The 21,907-nt window shown below is 41.9% G+C and overlaps 1 protein-coding gene across 1 annotated transcript in view; it reads right to left on the bottom strand.

Annotated features, from left to right (window-relative positions):
• Positions 1–17,086: 17,086 nt before the first annotated feature.
• The window catches only part of C2CD5 (C2 calcium dependent domain containing 5), a 55,547-nt gene continuing 50,726 nt past the window's right edge, over positions 17,087–21,907 (bottom strand). The window contains exons 21-23 of the mRNA XM_035888516.1: positions 21,545–21,735; positions 18,531–18,677; positions 17,087–17,970 (exon numbers count right to left, since the gene is read on the bottom strand). Of these exons, the coding sequence (XP_035744409.1) occupies positions 17,839–17,970; positions 18,531–18,677; positions 21,545–21,735 (470 nt within the window). The 3' untranslated portion in view covers positions 17,087–17,838. The remainder of the gene's footprint in view (positions 17,971–18,530; positions 18,678–21,544; positions 21,736–21,907) is intronic.

Genomic DNA, 21,907 nt, shown 5'->3' with positions numbered 1-21,907 from the left:
GGTATTTAGTGTCGAACGGCAGCCCTTATTCCCCGCTGCTGTAAATACCGTGTGCTCCTTTGGCACACGTTTTGACCAAATGTACAACAGCAAAATGTGCAGAAGCTGTCGCCTGCCTGAGATGATATTGTAGGTCAGCTTCTGTGTGGTGTCACCTTTGAACGGGCTGGTTTCTCTGCACTCCTCCTGTTGATACAGCCTGAAAAACTGACACCCGAATCTCACTCCGTACGAATAACACAAGCGGTGGGAATGCTTTTATGGATGGACGTGCAGATGCCCATACGAAGACCCGTAGGCAAATTCCCATAATGCTTCTCCCTATCGGGATTTACTTTGCAGCTCTGTTAAAACCAGCAACAAATGTGTATTCTCACTGATAAAGCATTCTAAGCCCCTGATATGACAGACGGTTTTATATAATCCTATCGGAGGGGCAGAATTATAACTACAGCCAAGCACAATATCGAATTAATATTCCTGCAAAGGCATGGTGCCCAAAAGCTAATCTGGTTTTACCTGGCTGTATCAGTTGGCCAACAAACAAAAACCAAATATTACTTTGCCTTACAAATTTTGCCACACCTTTGTTCCTCAGCTGTCATGCTGCAATAATAATATCATTACTGTGACGACATCTACAGTCATCTTTCCAGCTGCAGCGAGGAGTCAGAATGTCCAAGGAAGAGGCACAAAATGGGAAAAAAGGACCTTTCTTACTGATCAAAGACAGCGTTCATTCTCTAAAACAGAGAACCTCTCTTATGAGCAGCGTCGAAAGGACTTCCCAAACATCTTTTTATGCGATGGGTGATGTTAGATTGTAACAAGGTGAAATAAGAACAAGTAAAAACATGCAAGTGTAAGAAACACGGACCGTATAAAGCCACTAGCCACAGGCACTTTGCTTTTTGGTTTTGCATGGAAAAAAAGTTTTTCTTGTGAAACAGAGAAGCACAGGCAATTTTTGACAACTTTACCATCACCGCTGTACATCATTACAGCATCTCTGGGAAAGCCATAAAGGCCAGGCTTCTGTTATGCCGCACTGGCTTCAGGATACAGCTTTAGCATGTTTTAATGCCTGTAAAAGTGCCCCGTGAGAGACATGGATGGGCAGGAGCTCCAGTAAGGCAACGGTAAGGAAGTACAGTGAAATCCTGGGTGAAATTCCTGCCATGTGCACTACAAGAAGCTCCCTTTCAAAATCAGCACATGCCTGGTCACAGTGCACATCCAAACCATCCTCCCGCACCCATAATACAGACACTGACACAACTGGTATCCAGCAGAAGTAGATGCATCCATAAATCACAGTCAGTTTATGACAGTCCTTAAAGGGTTTGACCTCAGGCACGATCGGGTCCGATCGTTCTGGCCTGTTGTAACACAGTGAAAGAAATCAGTTTCCTTCCCAGGCCTCTTCAACACTTGTTACCACAAAGCCTCAGAGCCTAGGTGAGCCCTGATTATAAAGCCTGCTTTCTCCAAACTGAGAAACTGGTTAAGAAGTACAGATGTAAAGCTGTAGCGAAAAAAATTTACAATGCACAGACGAACATACATTGCTGGAGATCGATGGGTTTGACAGCCTCTCTGAATAGTCCCATAGGGAAAACCACCTCTGAACACGATGGGGTGAACCTGAACCCCTGTGTGGCTCTGAGTTGTCCTTACTGATGGGAGCAATCTGGGCTGGAGTTAAGGGGTTTACCCACAAAGGGAAGGGCTACGCAGAAGAGTAAGGGACTGCTGGATGAGTATCAATTACGTATTCCCCCCGCCACACCAAAAATATTGTGGCTGGAGGGATCCTATCTTATTATGCACATTATAAAAAGGAAATAAAATGCGTATAAAAGTAACAATGGAACCAGCACGCAGACTTCAAGCACATCTCTTAAGCAAGCAGGCACTTCCCTTATTAGCGGAGTTCCTTTTCCCTGGGGACTCAAACGGATTCTGACCTCATGTCTGACATTTGCTGAAATTTCGATCTGGGCTGTTGCTGTCAGGAAGCCATCATTCATAATTTAGCATTGTTTAAGGATGCCTGCTCATGAGGTCATGTCTGATATAGAGAGGGACATAATAAATTTGGTCTCACAAGAATTAATCCCTCTAGACTAGGATGAAGTGTATGTAAGAAAAGGAGAGGAGAGGAAAAAGCTTGTTGACGTTGTTGCTTTATCTTTTCTTCCTATAGCGAATGATCCTTAGCTATTCTTAGGGAGAAACATGAACTTGTGAGGTATCAGAAGTTCCAAGACTAGCTGAGAATTGCCAGTAGATCTAGATTGTGTCATCTGTTCAGTTGTCCACTTATGTGGGGGAAAAAGGTGTTGCAGAAACGTGCTTAAGGAGAAGTTTCAGCAAGGATGGCTGCAAGTCTCAAAGCCGAGGCAGATGAGCATCTAAGGGGAAGCCTCTGAGCGTGAGCCACTTAGACCCTGAGCGTGACCTGCTGCTCGGAAGGGTGCAGGGTCATGGGTAAAACCAGATCCAGCATGCACAGCAGAAATGGACACCTGACTTAAAACAGAGCAGAAGGCAAGGCTTCAGTGATGGGAAATGAAACAGCCTGGCTAGATGGGACTTCAGGTGCAGAAACAGTGCAGAAATTGCTGAGTTAGGGTTGTGTGTCAGATTTCCATTAGCCAAGTCTTCCACTGATGCCTTTATTTAGGGCAAAATTTACATGCTAGCCTCAGAAGAGTTTTTCCAAATATATTAATTGAGACGTACTTGTGTATAGTAACAATATGCATACAGTAACATTTATACACAGGACCGAGAACCAGTACCCCTCTAGCATTTTTAAGAAGGTCTCAGAAGTTGGGTTGGCTTTTTTCCAGAAGGAAGTTGTCATTACCCTTATCCCCATTTAACAGGGAAAACAGAGACAGAGACCTCAAAAGATTTGACTGATGACTGAGCTAGATTTGTAACAGAGGCTTCTTCAAGCCTAGTGCAATGCTGTGGGACACACGCTACAGAGAAATTCTGCTGTAATTCAAACTCTTGGATGCACCGACAGCTAGTATTAGCAAAGTGCTTCAGGATTATTATGGATATTTTCTTTAAGGCCTCTAAAGTTATGCAACATCACTTCATCAGGACCCAGGCAAACAATAATGAAAATTTATTCTGTTTCTTCACAAATATAGTGAAGGTAAGAGCAAGGCTTGGCATAGAGATTTTCCGCTGAAGGACAGAGATGAAACCTGAAAAAAAACGAAGTATTTTTTGTGCTGGGTGGCAACGCAAAGCACTGGTGAAAGAAGACAGAAGTATCATGTGACTTAAGAAGCTTTCTGAGGTTTGCAGTATCTCCCAAAGAGGACATCAACATCATCACTAAAAGCTCAAGCAGTCAAGGACTTGGGAACCATCATGAGTGCAACATGCGTGTTCCTCTGCTGAACTTCAGCTGCACTTTGCATCCCAAAGCTGCACTTTCACAGCTGTCAATTAACAGTGCCATTCCGCCAGCGCTGTCCAGGTCACACGGACCCTGGACACACAGTTCTGGAGCTTCATCGTGCTTATTTTTCCCAAGGTACTTACTCAAATCTGATTCCCTTTATAAACAGTTGAAGGGCCAGCTTTCACTCTGTTTTGAGGTTAGTTCTGCAAAACCTTTGAAAGGCAAGGAAATAGCAGTTTTCTCCCCTGAGAAGAACCACAGAAGATGGATTACTTTGTCTTACAAAATGTCACACTGTGATGTGTGTCATCTAGAAGGCAAGTTTCACAAGTCATTAATTCAACCAGATGGTGGTGAAGAGTCTAATAGATAACATAAGCTGGCTGGGAACATAAATATCAACAAAGCTTTTTTTGTTTTTTGCAGACACAACATACTTTTCAACCTAACTATTAACTTGGTGGGATATGTGACATCAAACAGTTTAACTTATGTTTTAACATTGTTGCCCGAAGAGTAATTTTTTGGGCTTGGAGAGGGTAACAGACAATTGCCCATACACCAGAAATGAAGCACAGAACAAAATCTTTGACGTGCAATTAAGCAGGCCCCTGTGAACGTGTCCCCTTACACCAAGATGACAAGATGCCTCCAGAGGAGGGCAACTAGAATGATAAAGGGACTGGAGCACCTCCCCTACGAGGAAAGGCTGAGAGAGTTGGGCTTGTTCAGCCTGAAGGAGAGAAGACTGAGAGGGGACCTTATCAACACATACAAATATCTTAAGGGCGGAAGTCATGAGGATGGAAGCAGTCTGTTTGCAGTGGTGTCCTGCGACAGGACTAGGGGCAATGGGTGCAAACTGAAACATAAGAGGTTTCAGTTGAATATGAGGAAAAACTTCTTTGCTTTGAGGGTGACAGAGCACTGGAACAGGCTGCCCAGGGAGGTTGTGGAGTCTCCTTCTCTGGAGATATTCAAGGCCCGCCTGGATGAAGTCCTGTGTAACATGCTCTAGGAGAGCCTGCTTTAGCAGGGGGGGTTGGACTAGATGATCTCCTGAGGTCCCTTCCAACCCTTGCGATTCTGTGATTCTGTGATTCTGTGAAGTGCAGTTCCACCATCATTAGCATGATCTCTGCTGAACTGGAAGGGCCAAAATATAGGTAGGCATGTAAAAAGTACACTCTGAATGTCAAACAATTCAGATACGGCATTACAGAGTGTCAATCAAACATTGATTGTTAAAAAAAGTCCTCACCTGCATAGTATGATGCCTTTTGTGGACTTGAAGATTCAAACAGACCTGATATCCCTGAAAAGTGTTTGAAAAAAATGGATTGTGAAGTCCCACATAAAATCTGTTCCACAAAGGAATATGGAGCGGCCCTTTCCCTTGGCTGTTCTACTCAGCCTGAGGTACAAAAAGGAAGGGAAGTGGCCACCCATAAGGTCTACATACTAATACCTATCATAAGTAGCTTAGAAAAATACATCAGAAAGATAAAGTCAACTGACAAGGTTTACTGAAGTTCCATTTTCCCCTCTCCTTCATGTTCCTCGGTTGCAGCCAGGCAGACACAATTTCTCAACCACCGCAGGGAAGTCTGTGCTCATGAGATTCCCAACCCAGCAGTGTTCGGAAAAAGCTTTGAAATGTAGGCCACTTAACCAAACTGCATGAAACCACCAAGCTTTTTGATGTCAGGACACCACAAAGCTCTGAATTGCAGTGAAAGCTATTACTTATAGTCACCATAACCACAAACCAAAAAAAAAAAAAAAAAAAAAAAAAAAGATGGATCTCTCTTTGTAGAAAATTGTGCCTCTAAAGAGAAGGAAATGGAAATTAAAACATTATCTATGAATCCTTAAGTGGTAGCTGCCTTTACTCCGAAGAGTAAAAAGTGAAAGAGCCCGTGACTCCAAGTAAGAGTCAAAGCAAAGAAACTTTTCTCGTGGTGGATTTCTTGTGATGGATGCCAAATCCCCTGGATGCTTTCCTTCAGCTGCTTCTAGGCTTGAAACTGGGTTTAGATTTGATTTCTGTTTCTGGGTCCTGAGTATAAAGAGGAGGTCTCACAACTCTTACAGTGGTTATTTGGTGGTGGTTTTGATGGTGCCTATGCTGGATGTCAGTGCAACCATCCCATACTTTCTATTCCCAAGCAAGGGAGGAAAGGTATGTCGGCGAGGTTGTATTACAACGTTATCAGTTGCCAGGCTACTCTCCCCATTCCAGCGGTCGTGATTTATAGCAGCTAATACCAAAACCGGACAAAACCTGTCCTCAGAAAGGCCCGAGAGAAGCTCGGTGCCTAAGCTGCCAGCCTCCAAAGGGGCCCGAGCGACGGAAGGGCTGCGCAGGCTGCGTGCTGGCTCGAGGCTCAGAGGGGAATTTTATCTCGCAGTCCCAGCTGTCGCAGCTTTGTGGCAGTGAGACACATTCGACATTGCAGTGTCCCACTAATAGCAGAGGGAGTGTTTCCAGAGGGTGATGCTACTAAGCACAAATCTGGATATCAACCACCTCCTTTCCTCTGAAGGGGAAGGAGAATGTACAAAAGGATTTTTAGGATTATTTTTTTTTTTTTTAATGTGCTCATATGCCCAAGACTTGTGGCAAACTCGAAAGCAGCAAAAAGAAAAACACAGCTCTGCCCACATGTAGTTAGATGCTGTGGATCCAGCTGTCACAATACTTCCCACAGCTGAAACCTGGAGGAGAGGCATACACTTTATTGCTGCTGAGAGCTATTACTGGAACAAATAACGCGCTGCGTTTTGCAGTTATAATAATTATAAACGTCAAACATCTTGCAAAGTCTGCATTTTTTTCTGCTGCAGATTTTCAAAATCCGTAAGTGCTGAATAAGCAGATAACGGCTCAGCTGGCAAGTTGGTCGTTTTGTTTGTATATGTTTGTAGTTTTACAAAGGTGAGGTAGATGTTGGAGGCTGAAGAGGAAACGAACGCCTAAGAACAGCTGAGTACATCTTCAAGTAACACTTTATATCAGCACAGAGCTGACTTAACAAAGAATGCTCTGTTCTTTGGGGTTGGCGGCTTCATGACTTCCAAGTTCGGAACACCAACCAGGGCTACAGCCTGGCAACATTTCAGTCATAGGATTTAGCTGTAACTTTTGCTGTTCTGCCTTGAGTGCCATGCTCATCTAGATAATTCAAATATTGTTTCTTTTCCTGCATGACACAGATCAGAGAAGCAGATATACTAGGTCTTTGAGTTGTTATCTGCTCAAACAGTGTCTCCAAATTTTTGGGTGATCAACTCAATACATTCCCAACATGTCTAATTTCAGTGACTCATTTTACAATTATTCAACATGAGACATCCTTAGGAGTCAGATTTCCAGAGGGGTTAATTACTCAAACTCAAATGATTCATAGTAGCTCTAAAATATCATTATAAAACCATAGGAAGAGTACATTAAAACGAGAAAAACTCAGCAAGACATTTCTGAACTGACTACCCATCAACCCCCCTAATGAAAGAAGGATCTGGTAGACCAAATTCTACCAAGCATATTACCTAATTTCACAAGGAACTGAAACATATCTTACAGCATGGAAAAAAAATAATTGAGGAGCTTGTAGAGTTTAAATTAATTTTCAACGTGTCTGTTAGATTCTCTGAAGATTTTCTTTCTCCTGACTGCTAACTTTGAAGAATACAGTGAGAAATTCAGCTTTTTGTATGCTTACAGCCTGCCCAGTAACAAGATTCAGCCTGTTCTATCCATTTAGGAACATTCCTCTTGCTCCTTTAGGAGCACTCAAGCACTGTAAAATGGTATACTAACCTATTCACTTATCTCAATTTTCTAATATGATAGGAATTAACCCAAGCATAAGTTTAAACATTTCAAAAATAAATTAATTACTATGATATCCGTGACTCACTATTTTATTGGCTTCTGCATTATCTCTGGAGCAAACCAGCATTTAATTTGCAATGTCTTCCTTAAATTTTGTAATCCAGTTTTCACAAGCAGCGTGTTTTGTCCCGGCTGCTCTGCAAGCCATCCAGTTGTGCCTCTTGACAGGATTGCTGCATAATCGTCAAACATTAGCTAGATTTTTTTAACAGTTAAAACCCCATGAAAGGCAGATGGATGTGTTTTCATCTCTAGGTAATAATTCCCACAGCAACAATATGTTTGCATATGCTCAGTTATGTTTGTACGTGTTACAATTATATGCATCCAAAAATAAGACACGTAGATTTGATAGCCATTGATACACTGGAAAGTTAAGGAAGAAAATAGATTTTATGAATATGTCACTGCCTCATCCATTTAAGATTGGCATTTTCAGAAGTTTCCTCAATCCCACAAATGCTAATCCTCTAATCTTTTGTGTCCTTGGATGTTTGAAAATTTATGGCTAAGCTCTCATTACTCTTAAAAGCTCTACCAGTGCTTGGGCATCTCCTGTCTTTATTCCAGCCATACACACCTCTATCCGTCCTCTGCATGACTCTGCATTCTTTTCACTAATTCATCGGTCTTGAATTTTTAACAGCAGAGGGATTTTTTTTTTTTGGACATTATGCCAGAGAATGGCCAGAAATATTTGAATTCCCTGTCATTAAGGGGGTCAGGGCTAATCTAATATGAAATTTTCTTGGTGGAAAAGTAAGCATAGCTGGTAAAGTGCAATAGAAGTTAAATTCGTATTTAATTTGATTTCCTGTCATCTTCATAGATTATATTTTCCTTTTCTCTTGCTGCTTCACTCCCACTCATTCTCATAATCTGTAAATTACTTTAGTCTGAGATATTTCCTGTGCATTAACTGTATTTCATTGGCTTCCAATTCACTCCTCTGTTTCTGGCACTTGCATTTGTATTTAGGCAACATGATGAAAATTAATATTGTAATTATACTATTCAAGCAAATCACATGAATTAAATCTGTGTCTAGCCAGCCAAAAATATCTTTGGTTGCCATTGGAGTGTATGGCTTTTTCCTCTCCAAGTAACATCACAAGAGAGTAGAAAAATTTCTCCTGTGTGCTTATGTTCCACGGACAATTACTCCGCAAAGGAAGAGCAACTGTTCTCCTTTTTAGATACCATCTTTTAACTTTCCTGTTACATCTTGTGAAATATTTACCCTGATTTCCTTGAAGCTCCTACAGAAGAATGTGACACCGTTCATTTTGAACAAACTTCTGAACAAAACCAGCCACCAAACCCACGTCCCCCGCTCTTAATGGCTGAGACACCTGCAGCAAAGTCCCACCACCTAGCAGAGGGCTAAGGAAACGCCACAGAGAAACATGCAGTCTTGTGCTGGAACCAAGGAAAGTAGGAACCTGGTGCTTCCTTTTGCATGGCTATGCTAGAAATAGTACATACAACTTCTTTTGTATTTGCTCAGTTGCGATATCCATTTTGCCCAAACCTTAACGTTCTTGTATTCCACCACCACAATGAAGGTCTCCCATATTTCCCTAAAAGGTCTACGCTTTTATACTGATGTTTCATTGACTGGGCTTGAACTTTGCTGCTAAATGCTATCAAAAAAACCTCACCTGAGGGCTTCAAAGGAAGCAAACTGATCACAATAGTAACCAATTGTTATGACTTCAAAAGAAACACACGTTCTGCACAAGACGCGCTTTACAGCAGGTATCTGAGAACGGTTGGCTGTGCAAGGTTTTAGTAGCATGAGCTGCAGAGAAATTAGTGACACACTGTTAGTATTTTTCACAGACCGGCTGTTTGATATCAAATAAATCTGTGGTTAACCTACAAAAGTCATTAATCACTCGAAGCCTCTAACGTCAGACTTCCTAATGGCTCGGGCAACTGCTTTGAAAAGTCTCACATCATTTCCTGTCAAAGAAATCTCTCTCAAGTACAGCCAAGGTGCTTGAGAGATCAGCTGCTTGTCTGGTACACCTTCTTAAATGCAAGAAGTAACGACTTCATGGTTCATTAAATTAAATGAGACAATATAATTGTTTTACGCAGAATATCAGGTTAAATTTATGCACGTGTATTTGAAATGTTATTGCCGAGATCTGAGCAAACTTCCGTCCAGGCTGTTTCCACATTCCAATTTAACATAAGTGATTTGGACACTGATTTAACTGCTGTAGTACAACCCCCTTTTATTTCAGAGGGGCCTAGTTGGATTTTTTTTAAGTCTAAACTCTATAATGAGTTCAGACAAATCATAATAAGCCTTTCTTCCTAGGAAAGGAAAAACAACTACATTTGGTTTCATACCACTCTAATTACGTTATTAAAATAATGTCAGTTTATTTGTAGGCAATGTGACTGTAAAAAAATACTTTTCCCCATGTGTAGTTAAGTTAATTACTTCCTGCCAGAAAGTTACCAGAACACTGGTTAGGAGGAGCAGCAGCTCAGGCCAGTTCCAAGTACTTGGGAAGAAGGATCTTTTTCTCAGTTCAAAGCTGAATCCATGTAAATCTACAGAGCATGAAGTCCTAGGAGTAAGCAGCAGCTCAGGAGGCCACCCAATGCGTTCCCTTGCTCAGAGGCACACATGCAGGTCCTCTATGAAAGATGCTTATATAACCAGCTCTCTAAGGCGTTTGGAGGAAGATAACGCTAACCTCCCCAGGCAACGTGTCAGTGCTTCCTGCTGCTCATGGCTGCAAACCCCTGCCTGTGCGTGTAGACTGAACCTTTCCTGTTCCGCTTCAAGCCCGTTAGTTCCCCTGCTATCTGCTGCAGATGTAGGAAAGAGCTCTTGGAGATGGTTAGCCAGTTCTCTATTTCACTCACTCCAGCCGAGTCAACCTTTCCTTGCAGATCACGTTTTCTGAACTCCTGAGCTCTCCTCTCTGTTGGGCCCATATCTTTCATGAAGAGCAGCAAACAAGAACAGGCCCAGCGCTCTTGCTGAGTTGTGAGCAATGCAGCAGCATTTCAGATGTCTTCACCTCGTACCTTCCCACCTGGCATCTTCCTTCTCGTCAACAGCGTAACAGTGTTGACTCGCCTTCCGTCTGTAATCTCTGGATTACTTCCCATAAGTAAGCTTCCTACCTAACTCTAGTTGCATCATGCCTCTGATGGACATTTCTTGCTGGAAACAACATTGTGGTCACATCCTGTCAGAATACTTCTTGCGCTCTGCAGGTGTAAGAGGAAAGCAGGAGCTCGCCTACCTGGACCTTGTATACACATGTACATGAAGAACGGTTGCCTAATAATGATGTCCCTTCTCATTGCAGGGCAGTTAGACTAGATGGCCTTTAAAGGTGCCCTCCAACCCAAACCATTCTATGATTCTATGATCATACTACACCTTGTAGGCAGAGGCTGGAACCATCATTACAGGGAAAGCCAAAAAGCAGTGTACAGAGAGGCGTAAAAAGATGCGTAAACAATCTTCTGCCTTTAAGGTGGAAACATTTGTATGTGTACACACACAGAATATGTGCATATATATATATATGCACACACCAATGGATTTGTTTATTGACTTTCAGGAACAAAGCCTAGAAACACTGCCTAGATTTATATCAGATAAGAGGTTTCTTCAGACACAGCTGTCCAGCTGGATGAAAAAAATACGGCTATTCTCCTTCAAGTAAGAGGAGTAAAAGCACGATTACATTTGATGGTGACCTCCTCCAAGACAAAAAGGCAAAGAACTAGGCACTACTCTGTGACATTTAACTCAGTGAGACCACAAAACCAGGCATAGAAGTGCAGCGGGGACGCCTCAGCCATGTCCTTTACTGCGGTAAAACATAGTAACTGTTGAAGCAGGATTCAAGAGATTGAGTCCTGTGAGTCAGCCTTGTTCCCCTCACTGTAAATCCGGACAACGATCTAGACCTTTGCAAAGTGATCCAAGCCCTAATGATGAAACGTTTCACATAAGAGCAAGACATTACTGTAGCGATTGCTGAAACAACACATCACCATCCTTTATTTTTAGTATTCTTGTTTATTTTGGTTGGGGAATCATTATTCATCTGTCCCTCCAATCAGCTCTTTTCCTTCCTGCCATTTTTTGTTGGTAGTCACTCGAAGTTCATTTTGTGCTCTTCCCTTGTTTCTCCTGCTTACTTTACCTTCTTTTCTCTACCCCATCTCTTGCCTTTCCCTTCTTTGTCTCAGCCCCTCTTCTTCTGCTGTGGCAATAGGGAAATAGACTGGAGACGCCAAACTCTTCCCGGGCCATTAGGTGGCCCGAAGATGTGCTCTGCTGCTCATTGTGGAGACAGGCAAAACCAGGAATGGTATTAGAAATACAAGAACATTTGACCTTCAACAAATAGCGCTCTGATACCGCCAACAGAAACGACAGTGCAAACGCATTATTGCCAAGTTTCATTATCTTTGCATGGCCTCTGGAGCAGGGTTGGGGCATGGGGGAAAACAGAGGTGGGAAATTAAGACAATTTAATAGCAGGCGACTCTTCTGTTTCACCTTCTCTCAGCTATTTCCACTCCTGCCAACAGCGCCAACCCTTGGACTGAGGCCAAAGCATAAATAGATCATCAGTTTCAGTAAAAGCTTGAAAACTGAATTACAGCTTTGCAATGCAGATAGCTCTGCTGTCCTGCAAGAAGCGTGAAACAGAACGTGCATTCCAAACTTAAACACAGCGGCAACCTCTCCCTCTTGCCGACCTGTGGTTAACCAAACCCTCCAGAGATGGGGCAGAGAGGGAAGAAAAGAGGGAAGCGCAGCCCAGGGCAGGATCCCAGGAAGGGAAGGTGCCACACGGCTGCGGAGAGGGCACAGATGGCCTGGGCAGAGAAGGGAGGCAGGAGGAGGAAGGGTTACTGTCTGCAAGTGCTTTCACTTACTCCTCTGGCTTTTAGAGTGCCTGCCAGGAGATACCGGCATCTCTTCAAAGCTCACCAGGCTTGGTTGCACTCCCTCAAAATTTAAGAGCTCTTCAGGGGTGAATATTCTGCTCACAAGGTTGTAATTACTCTGATGTCTTGGAAGTCTCACAAGGTTCCCAGGCAAAGATTCTCCTTGACTGAAGGGTTACAGACATCCAATTTTCATTAAAATAAAAGCGAAACTGGAATCATCCTATCTTGTCTCCTCCCTAGAATTTAAGGATATATTCCTGCACACATTAATGGAAATGCTTTTGCAACAAAAATAAATATGGATCATTTAATGTTAATGTGCATGTTTATGCTAAAAACCTGTGAGTCAGTTGAAATGTGACTCCTGTTTCCAAAAATGCAATCAACAATTTCAAACTCCAGCTTCTACTCCGCAATTTGTCCACTGACTGATATACGCACTAAATTCTTATCTAAGATCATTAACTCCAGCTATATTGCTGCAGGCTAAGGACTGTTTTCCAGGCAATGCATTCATCACGTAGCTACAATGCCAACAGACCTGGCACCGCACAAATCTGTCTTCAGCCCCGTCTTGTTTGTCACACCATGCTCATGAGCACAGCATTTTGCTGCCTGGAGAGAGACCTGCTTCTCCCACTGGCCCCCAGCGTGACTGTGGCGCGTTGCTTCACACCGCTCCGTCCCAGTTACGCCAACCGATTTAGTGAAACGCTGGAGGAATACCAATGAAAAGTTCTACCTGATGGGGTCATTTGTACCAAGGAGGAGCAGCAGCCCAGCTTGCTCTCAATACCAGACGGGGCTTATGCAGCTGACTTCTTGAAAACTGGGCAGAAGGCTAGCATGTGCATGGAAGAAACAGCCCCAGAAAGATGGACCCCTTTCCTGCGACCCGAAACCTTCAGCGTGCCAGACTCGTCACAACTAATGTAAGTTAGGCATGTTTAAAAATGAATGATGTTTCGATATTTAAGCTACTGTGTCAGCCTACGTCTTGAAAGTGGGTTCTTACCCCTGTCCAGGCCCCCAGGAGCGATGGGAGCAGGGGTGCACAGGGGGCAGCCCCAGCTCAGCAGGGCCCATGGCCAGGCAGGGCAGGGCTGCGGGGAGCTGGAGGCCAGCTCCGCTGTGACATCGCTGGGGCAGGCACCCCCGGGGGCTAAAATGGGGCCCTGGGCAGGGTGGGATGAAGCCCAGCAGGGACTGTTAGTGCTGCCAGGGCCTGGCACTCTTCTGCAGACAGGGCAAGTCACTTCATCCTTTTTTGCTTTGTTTCTGCTTTGTAGAGTAGTCAAAACCGAGCTTTCTCCTATCTACCAAAACTACAAATACTGCGTGGCAAGAGAACTCTTCTTGCCACACAGCCCAGGGCTCAACAGAAGATCCGCAGATGCTGCGGCAGAACAGTTGTTCAGAAGATGCTTGCCAAGAAAACTCTGTTATGCACTCAGATCAGTCCATCAAAGCTTCCGTCTGTCCTTATGTGAACACCAAAAGGGAACCGAGAGCTCCCCAAAAACGTCACAATCACTGACATCTCACTCGGTGCAACTGTTTCTAATTCCCTGCATCTGTCTCACTTCTATTTTCACGTATCCGCCCCTCAGTAATTTGCCAGCGAGATAGGTGCAGGGCTGTCAGCCCCTCAGGTTTCATTTCCAAGGAAACTCTAATTTCAACAAAATGCCAAGAAAAAACATTTAATTCCACTTCGATGGGTGGGGGGCATGGAGAAAGAACCACAATTATTTTCACACCAGAGGACATTTGCTCTCACTTAGCACCTTTCACATGTGCGTGTAGGAGCACCTTCACAAACTAGAAGGTTAACAAAGGAAAAAAAAATGCTGAGGACCTTTCAACCAGCTCTGAAAGCAAGCTCCTCGCTGAAAAAAGAAAGAAAAAAAAATGGGATGTTATTCCAGAAAATACATTCTTCAAGCACCAAGCTGGCTGGGACTCCCAACATCTCCCTCCAAGTTAATTCCTGCCTACGTTCAAGCTTGAGTTGGCTGATTTAGCAAGCATTATGCATCTCTTAAAATAGGGATGGTTAGAGGAAGCTGTGGAAAGAATCAGCAAGTAGCAGCAACACCTGCAGATGCTCTTCCTTAGGCTGCTGCTACTCTCCGGAGGAGGGGGCAGTTGTTCAGGCCCTGATCACCACCCAGTTGCCAGAAGGCCCGACACAGACCTAGCTTCACTGCTGCAAGTAAAGCAGTGCCTGGAGAAGCGGTCTTCTACAGAAGGTGCTACCGCTCCCATCTAACAAAGGGCAATGCTGCCCGATTTGTTCACGACACTGATGTGAAGGTTTTAAACCCAAGCTTAGTGGCTCTTCGAGGGCCGCAGGTAGGGGCAGGGCTGCTTCCACTCCACCCCATCATCTGGATTCCTCAAGTCAAGAGCAAGCAGCAGTGCTGTGGGTTAACCCTGGCAGGCAGCCAGACACCACACAAGCTGCTCGCTTGCGCCCTCCCTTCCAGCGGGATGGGGAAGAGAATCGGAAGGGCAAAAAGGAGAAAACTCATGGGTTGAGATAGACAGTTTAATAAGTGAACAAAGACAAACCAAAGAAAACCCCAAACCAACCGATGCAAAAAGCAATTGCTCACCACCAGTTGACCAACGCCAGTCCCCAAGCAACCGCGACCCCTGGCAAGCAACCCCCTAGGTTTAGGTTTAGTGCCGAGCGGGGCGCGGCAGGGTACGGGGGTGTCCCTGTGGTCACTCTGGGTTGGCTGTCCCAGCTGCATTCCCTCCCAGCCCCTTGTCCACCCTCAACGTACTCACCAGGGAGGGCGCAGCGTGATCAACAGCCAGCCTTGACGCCACGCAAGCACCGTGTTAACATTGGTTTGGTCACAAATCCAAAGCCCAGCATCGTACCGCTAAGAAGAGGTATCTTATCTATCTATCTAGTATATCTAGAGTATCTATCACTCTATCCCAGCCAAACCCAGTACAAGCAAGTTGCATTAGCTCCTACCCCCAAAAATCTATTCTCAGAGCCAAGAGAGACTTCTGCCACAGCAATGTTTGAGCCACAAATAATCTCAAAGGATACCGTTTGTCCCCCCGCATTTCCAAGTCTCATTCGAGTAAAGAGCCGGGCATCTTGCGTTAACTGCGCCCATTTCAGCAGAAATTTCAATGATTCTCCCGCAATCCAAACTGTTGTTATTGCATCCTGACCAAAGGGGTAAAAGTCATTAACTCGCAAGGTTCCTTTGCAGGATTTCCAGCTGTTTGTTCTGAACCCAGCAAGGAACATAAATCAACTTAAGTCGCAGGCACACAGCCACTTGAAGGTGTTTTATGCACTAATGATTTAATTTTTTAACTCATGTTTTAGTTTTCCTTGCCTTACATACTTGTAATAATTTCCTGAAGCATGTCTTATGTTTATGTGATCCTTTCTTTGCCTCTGAGAAATGTATGAGGTACGATGTTCCAAATGACAATGGTTTTGCACACGCTTACCCCTTTTTACACCGGAAAGAAGAAACTAACAATCAAGGCAATTTAAGTGTACAACTTCCGACAGGTTAAATTTATCCAGCTGGACCAATTAAGAAAAGCTAAATCCCAATTCATATCAGTTAAAAGCCACGCTTGTCATTTCAGGAATAATAATCAGAGAAGAATTAAAATGTCTAGATGAGCAAGCTCTTCCCCTACACCTAACAAAACATACTAGAAGAAACAGTGACCTTTTAAACAGCTAGAAATGAAAAGATGGCTTCCATAGAAGCTACCAAAAAAACCTAAACAAAACAAAACCCCCAAGAACAGCTACTTTAATGTGCTACTTCAGAGAATATTGCCATGCTGAATACTTACTCTGAACACAACTTCTTGTGCCAGATCCAAGACCTTCTAAAGTTATTAGTATTCTGCCATCAGCTTCAAAGGGAACAAGATTTGCCTTGCAAAATCATCAAGAGAGCTGCAACTATTTACGGGCAACTTAATTTATGGCAGCTTTGGTTGCAACAGCTACAGAATTTAGAAAGACAATTAACTGTATGAGTAAAGCGTTCTGGTAAAGCACCCAATTCAAACACTTTATATTTAAAAGATAATTAAGTCTCCAAATTTTAAATAATCAGGTTGTAACATTCTATACAAAAAATGTTCCTCCGAGGAGAATGGGGGTGGGACATCTTTAATATGTATCCAGCGTACACATTTAACTATTACACATATAAAAACGCAATCAATTTTATACAGAAATTTATTGTGCAAGAATGATTCTCATGCTCATTTACAATGAAATAATTAGTTTTAACAAATAATCATGCCATTGCTTAATTTCAACACTAAGCAGAATATTTACATTCAAGTTTACATGTTTGTTCAAGTTCCATGTACGGTACAGTCAGAATTAAGTAAGAATGCATCTTCAGATCAAAGTTTGCATTTTTAAACATTAAAATATCTCTGCTTTTCAGACATTTACCAGAAATGACAAATTTCCTTTCTTTGCAGTATCCTCATTTCCCAGTTACTGCACTGGGCGCGGGGGGAAAACAAAATTAACCTGCAGAAATCAGTGTCACAAAGATACATCAATCTCTAAATAGTCAGGCATTTCCAACTTGTTCAACAGAAAGGAGGCTGGAGTACACCTCTCTATAACTGACTTTTGGAGGACTGTTTACATCATCTTTGCAAGAGATCATGCCTTAAGAAAATGAGCCTCAGGACAATTCTTTCACAGAATCTTACATTAAAAAAAAATAACTGTTTTGTCGATATTGAAGTGAACATCTTATAATAGCACCAAACAGACTTTGGAACTTTTTGGTTCCTTTTTTTTTTTTTTTTTTTAACCATAGGGCTGACTAGGAGCACAGCACCATGGTCTGGCACCTTTTTAAAAACAAAAACAACCAACAAAAAATAACCCCTGAAACACCCACCCAGAACATATGCTGTATAGTAATAATTTAAAAAAATCAGCAGTTCACAAACATGAAAAATATTTTTAGCGTGCAGAAATTCAAACTTTTTGGTGCTGCTTCTTCCTGTTCACACTCTATGATCTAAGATAAGTTCAGACTTCAGCCCACATTTTCTTAGCCTGTGCACAAATCTCTTATTCCTTTGGCAAAGGTTGCTAACACAGGTGTCTCGGTTATCTCCCACCCAACTCGACCCCTCTTTTATTTTTTAAACTGAGCTGAGAATCAGCTAATACAATATTCAAACTCAGAAATGGTTCTGAATTACAATTTATCATGGTGCTACTGAACAGCTGGAAAATGCAACAAAATTTTTGTCTACTTTCACAGTTCCAGGTGACGGCTACTATTTTAATCTTTACTCTCATATCAGTGCTTCACCCTACTGTCTAGGTTTCACAGGGGCCTAACAAAAGAATCAGAACACACCTGCCAATATGCTGCCCTGACTATGACATGAAGTTAAATGACAGAGTGATTGTCTTGGATTTTGGCTATTATGTTACGGGGACATACTGATTTTGAAGATGCAAACCTAAACATTCCCACAGTTTAAATAATCTTTATATTTGGCAGAGACTATTACACTTTTTCTTTCTTCACGTTGTGACATCTCCTCCAGAACCTGTGGGTTGAGAAACAACTGTAGAAGGTTGTACTGGTAACATTTCTAACTCGGATTCACGTACAAAGATGACTGCATCGCCACTGACATTTATTAAACACTGAGCCTGGAAAAAATAAAAAAAAGACAATACGCAGTTACCAAATGTTAAATAATAACGTACCTTATGTTTACTTCTATCTGCTAGATATAACTACAGAGACAATAGAAAAGTTGACAGAGATCAAAGAACAAATTACCAGACTTTATTAGTGACCCAATCTCTGCCATATTTCCTTTTATATCCACTCACTTGTGGGCTACCAAACATGCAGACAGATTCTCGTAAGACCACCACAAGTGAAGTATCTGGATAGCTGCACTTGCTTTCGCTACTGTTTTGAATGTATTTCACGTACCAATACAACCATATTCCACTGTCATCCTTACTAATGAAGTTTTGTCTCTTTATGTCCAAAATGGAGCATTTCATACCAGCATATTCGTAATCTGGTGTTAACTCAGGTGTTGAAGAATGCTCTTGCTTCTTTAAACAACCATCATGATGAGAAATCCAGAAGTGTTATGCAGACATGGCTCTACAATGTTGCTGCTTTTTAACTATATAAAATGTGTATTTACGTCATACTTATCACAGTAGCACTGCTATGTCATATCATAATTTACCTGATTTTTGTTTGGATTCTCCATGAAAACGCACTGCTTCATTATGTACGAGACAACTGCATTCCCCCCTAAAGCTGCAACGTGAGCTCTCACCATTGCAAACACTTCAGCAATAAAAGCATGGAGAAAACCACTGACACCACCCTCCTAGAATGGAAAAAAAAAAAAATTACATTTTACGTTAGGTATAGCTACAAGATGCTGAATACTTTCTTACAGTTTTATCAGCTGAGTATTTCAGTGAATCCTAAATGATATTATTGTACAGAACTTAAAAGCTATTAACACTGTTTAATGGGTCACAGTTAAAAATCAGACCAATGGAACTTACTGTTCGAGGAAAAGAGTCACTGGTAGGTTATTAATTTGTGACTAGTATTCCTTGCAGTCATTATATTACATATACTCATACTTTTCAGACATTCCCATACTTCTGCAGGAACATTCAATATTCCAATGACAGTTGAATAATGACTTTTCTCGTTCATCAGGAAGGATACCACCCTTTTTTTTTTTTCCTGTTTGTGACTGGGAGGCAAATAAAGAATAATTTCTAATGAGGACTAACAGAGATTTGGACTTCTTGGAAATGACTGGTAAGGAGTGGCCATTACCTTTGGACACTGCAAGTTCATGTATGCTAATGACTGTCATTAGTTTTCAACACTCTCTAAAGAAACGATCCCTCAGAATATAAATTAAACAAGGGACAGAGCGAAGACTTGACAAGCAAGGTATTCAAGTTTTTTTCCCCCTTGAAGCCCAACAGAACTTTTGGCCATGCTGTTTTGTGAAGTTTTTAGACTTGATGGTGCATGTGGGGGATATACATGTCTTCGGTGCCAAGCTGAGCAATTTAAATTGCTGTGAGAGGAGAAGAAGGAAAAGAATGAAGTATGTTTTTTTTCTAGACAATCCTTATGAAAGAATGTGAGCAGCTATGTTAAGAGGGGGAAACTCAACACACAAAACCAAGGCAACCAACCTGAAAAATAAAAACTCACAGAAAAAAAAACTAAGGAAAACAACCGATGAAACAGAGCTCAATATTGGTTCAAAATAGCTACAAAATTTCAAAATGCAAGTGAGAGGCAAGACCACTAGCCTTCCCACATGTGTGTGCACTGCTTGAGAAAATGAAAGAGGTAGGTAGAAGAAGAGGCTAACTAAGCTGAACTTCAACAAATAGACCGTCCTCATATCTACACGAAAAAGTATCATCTACCCTCAACAGACTCAAAAGATGTAAGGAAACATATCTTGTGGATGAAAATTAATGAACAAAAGGCAAATATAATTTCACCAATCCAATCGTAAAGCATGAAGACAACTGCAGCCAGAAATCAAAATTTTCATATGTTTGTCATTCCTCATGAAATTTTTATTTTGTCCAAGTTTTTAATAGCTACAGCAACCAATAGGAAAAAACCCCCTGTACTATTCTAAACCTAACACAAAATCTGATGACAACAGATAACAAAATATTATAAATACCTACCCGTAAACAGCAAAACCTAAGAGGAATGGATAAAATGGACTTACAATTATCATTAATTTTTGCAGCACAGTGCCTGGTATATACTTCAGCTTATGAAAGCTTTCATAGGGCTTCAATATTCTGCAAACTACCATAAGCAAAATATAAAGCAATGCAGACACAAATGCTGCTAATAATTTTTCTGTAGAATCTGAAACACATCGCTCGAGTTGGATATCATGACCACTCTGTTTTGACTCTGTTACAGCCTCAGGGCAATACTGTGCAACTAGCATTAAAACTGGTTTGTCGCTCAGCCTAGGCAGCCAAAAAAGATTTAAATTAGCTGCCCTGGGTGCTGGAAACGGCACACTGACAGTATCGCAGGAACTGTACAATCGTCCCACCTTCACGGAGTTGAATCAAATACTTGAGCAATCTACCCCTGCTGAGATCTGCTATCACAGTTACCACAGCTTGCTTATCAGCTATTTGATCTGTATCTGTAGAAGCTGCAGTTAGTAGAGAAATGTCACGTAACCATCTCCCTGGTCATACCATATACGTGCTTTTGAGAATGCTGTCCTTTTCACATAGATTCTCAAGCTTAAAGAGGCCATAACTTGCAAGATCCAAACAAGATGTTTGGCTGACCAGAGCTTCTCTAGAGAGCTCGCAACTAGTTTTCTTGAAGGCTGATCGTTTTTATTAACATCTGCTGTGTAATTTTATCATGTAATTAGCAAAAACCAGCATAAGCTTTGGCACTGACGAACCAGGCAAGAGGTACATTCTATTTCTGTGGCCAGAAAGTGTAGCAGAAGGATGCAGCTACTTCCCAAAAGGACATGAAAACTGTAAGGAACATGCCTTGGATTTTTGCATGCTCAGAGGAGTATCTGTTTTCCACATCCAGACTGGAGATCGTTGTTTGAGTATCACTAGCTATACCTTCTAAGCTGCCGGTGTGGTTATATACTCTATTGCATGCTTTTTAGACGTTCATCACACAGAGCTGTGTTACTGAGACTGCACTGAATGTACTATTAAAAATCAGCATAATAGTTATATATGATACAGGAAATCTTGTATTAAGCAAAGAATTATAAAATGCAAATACACTGTTAAAGTTCATCATTGAGCCTGTTAAATAAGAGAAGAATGGATTTATTTTTTTTTTCCCCATTTAAATTAATCTCAGTTTGGGGTTCAAATGATCCCATCCACCACTGTTGGTCAAAGACCTATTTTTTCCAAATAGCTCTGTTTAAGAACTCATTGGTTTAGTGTTATATCCAAATTCAACAACAATCTCAGAGGTTAAGTAACCCCTTTCTAACATTGCCAAACACAAAGCAGCTCTATTTACTCTATGACAAGAGCAGCGCAATGCAACTTACTCCCCATTCAGCACCTACCCTCAAGTGACAAAAACTCTATTCCCTTGCTGTGCCGTACCTCAACTCAAACCTCTTCAAGTATTTACCTTTCATTATTATAATTAACAAGAAGTGCTAATCCCTGATATACAGCTCACCTCACGCAAAGACGTGGTTTCTCTTATAAAAAACATGTTGATTATCCCAAGATATTTGGTTATTTTTGCCCCAGGTAGAAAAGAAAGAGGTGTCATCTTAACAACTGAGACGGTAGAATTGGTGCATGATGGAACAGAACGGTGCCGTAAGTATCCCTCAGCCAATGGACTTGCTTTATCAAGTGAAGCAGCTAAAAAGACGGGAAAAAAGAAGAGAAAGTAACTATCAAGTAAGATCAACTGCTGTTTCTCAAAACACAAAAACTCTTCTTTATGGTTTCCAAATAGCTTGGTGATAACATTCAGCTGCCTGTGATGCTCAGCCATATCACGTGAGAAAGGAAATTATCATGCAATGCATGC

Source organism: Egretta garzetta, unplaced genomic scaffold (assembly GCF_000687185.1).
Source record: "Egretta garzetta isolate BGI_Z169 unplaced genomic scaffold, ASM68718v1 scaffold81, whole genome shotgun sequence".
Classification (NCBI taxonomy): domain Eukaryota; kingdom Metazoa; phylum Chordata; class Aves; order Pelecaniformes; family Ardeidae; genus Egretta; species Egretta garzetta.
The sequence above is the reverse complement of the archived record's forward strand: the minus strand, read 5'-3'. Positions and strand labels throughout refer to the sequence as shown.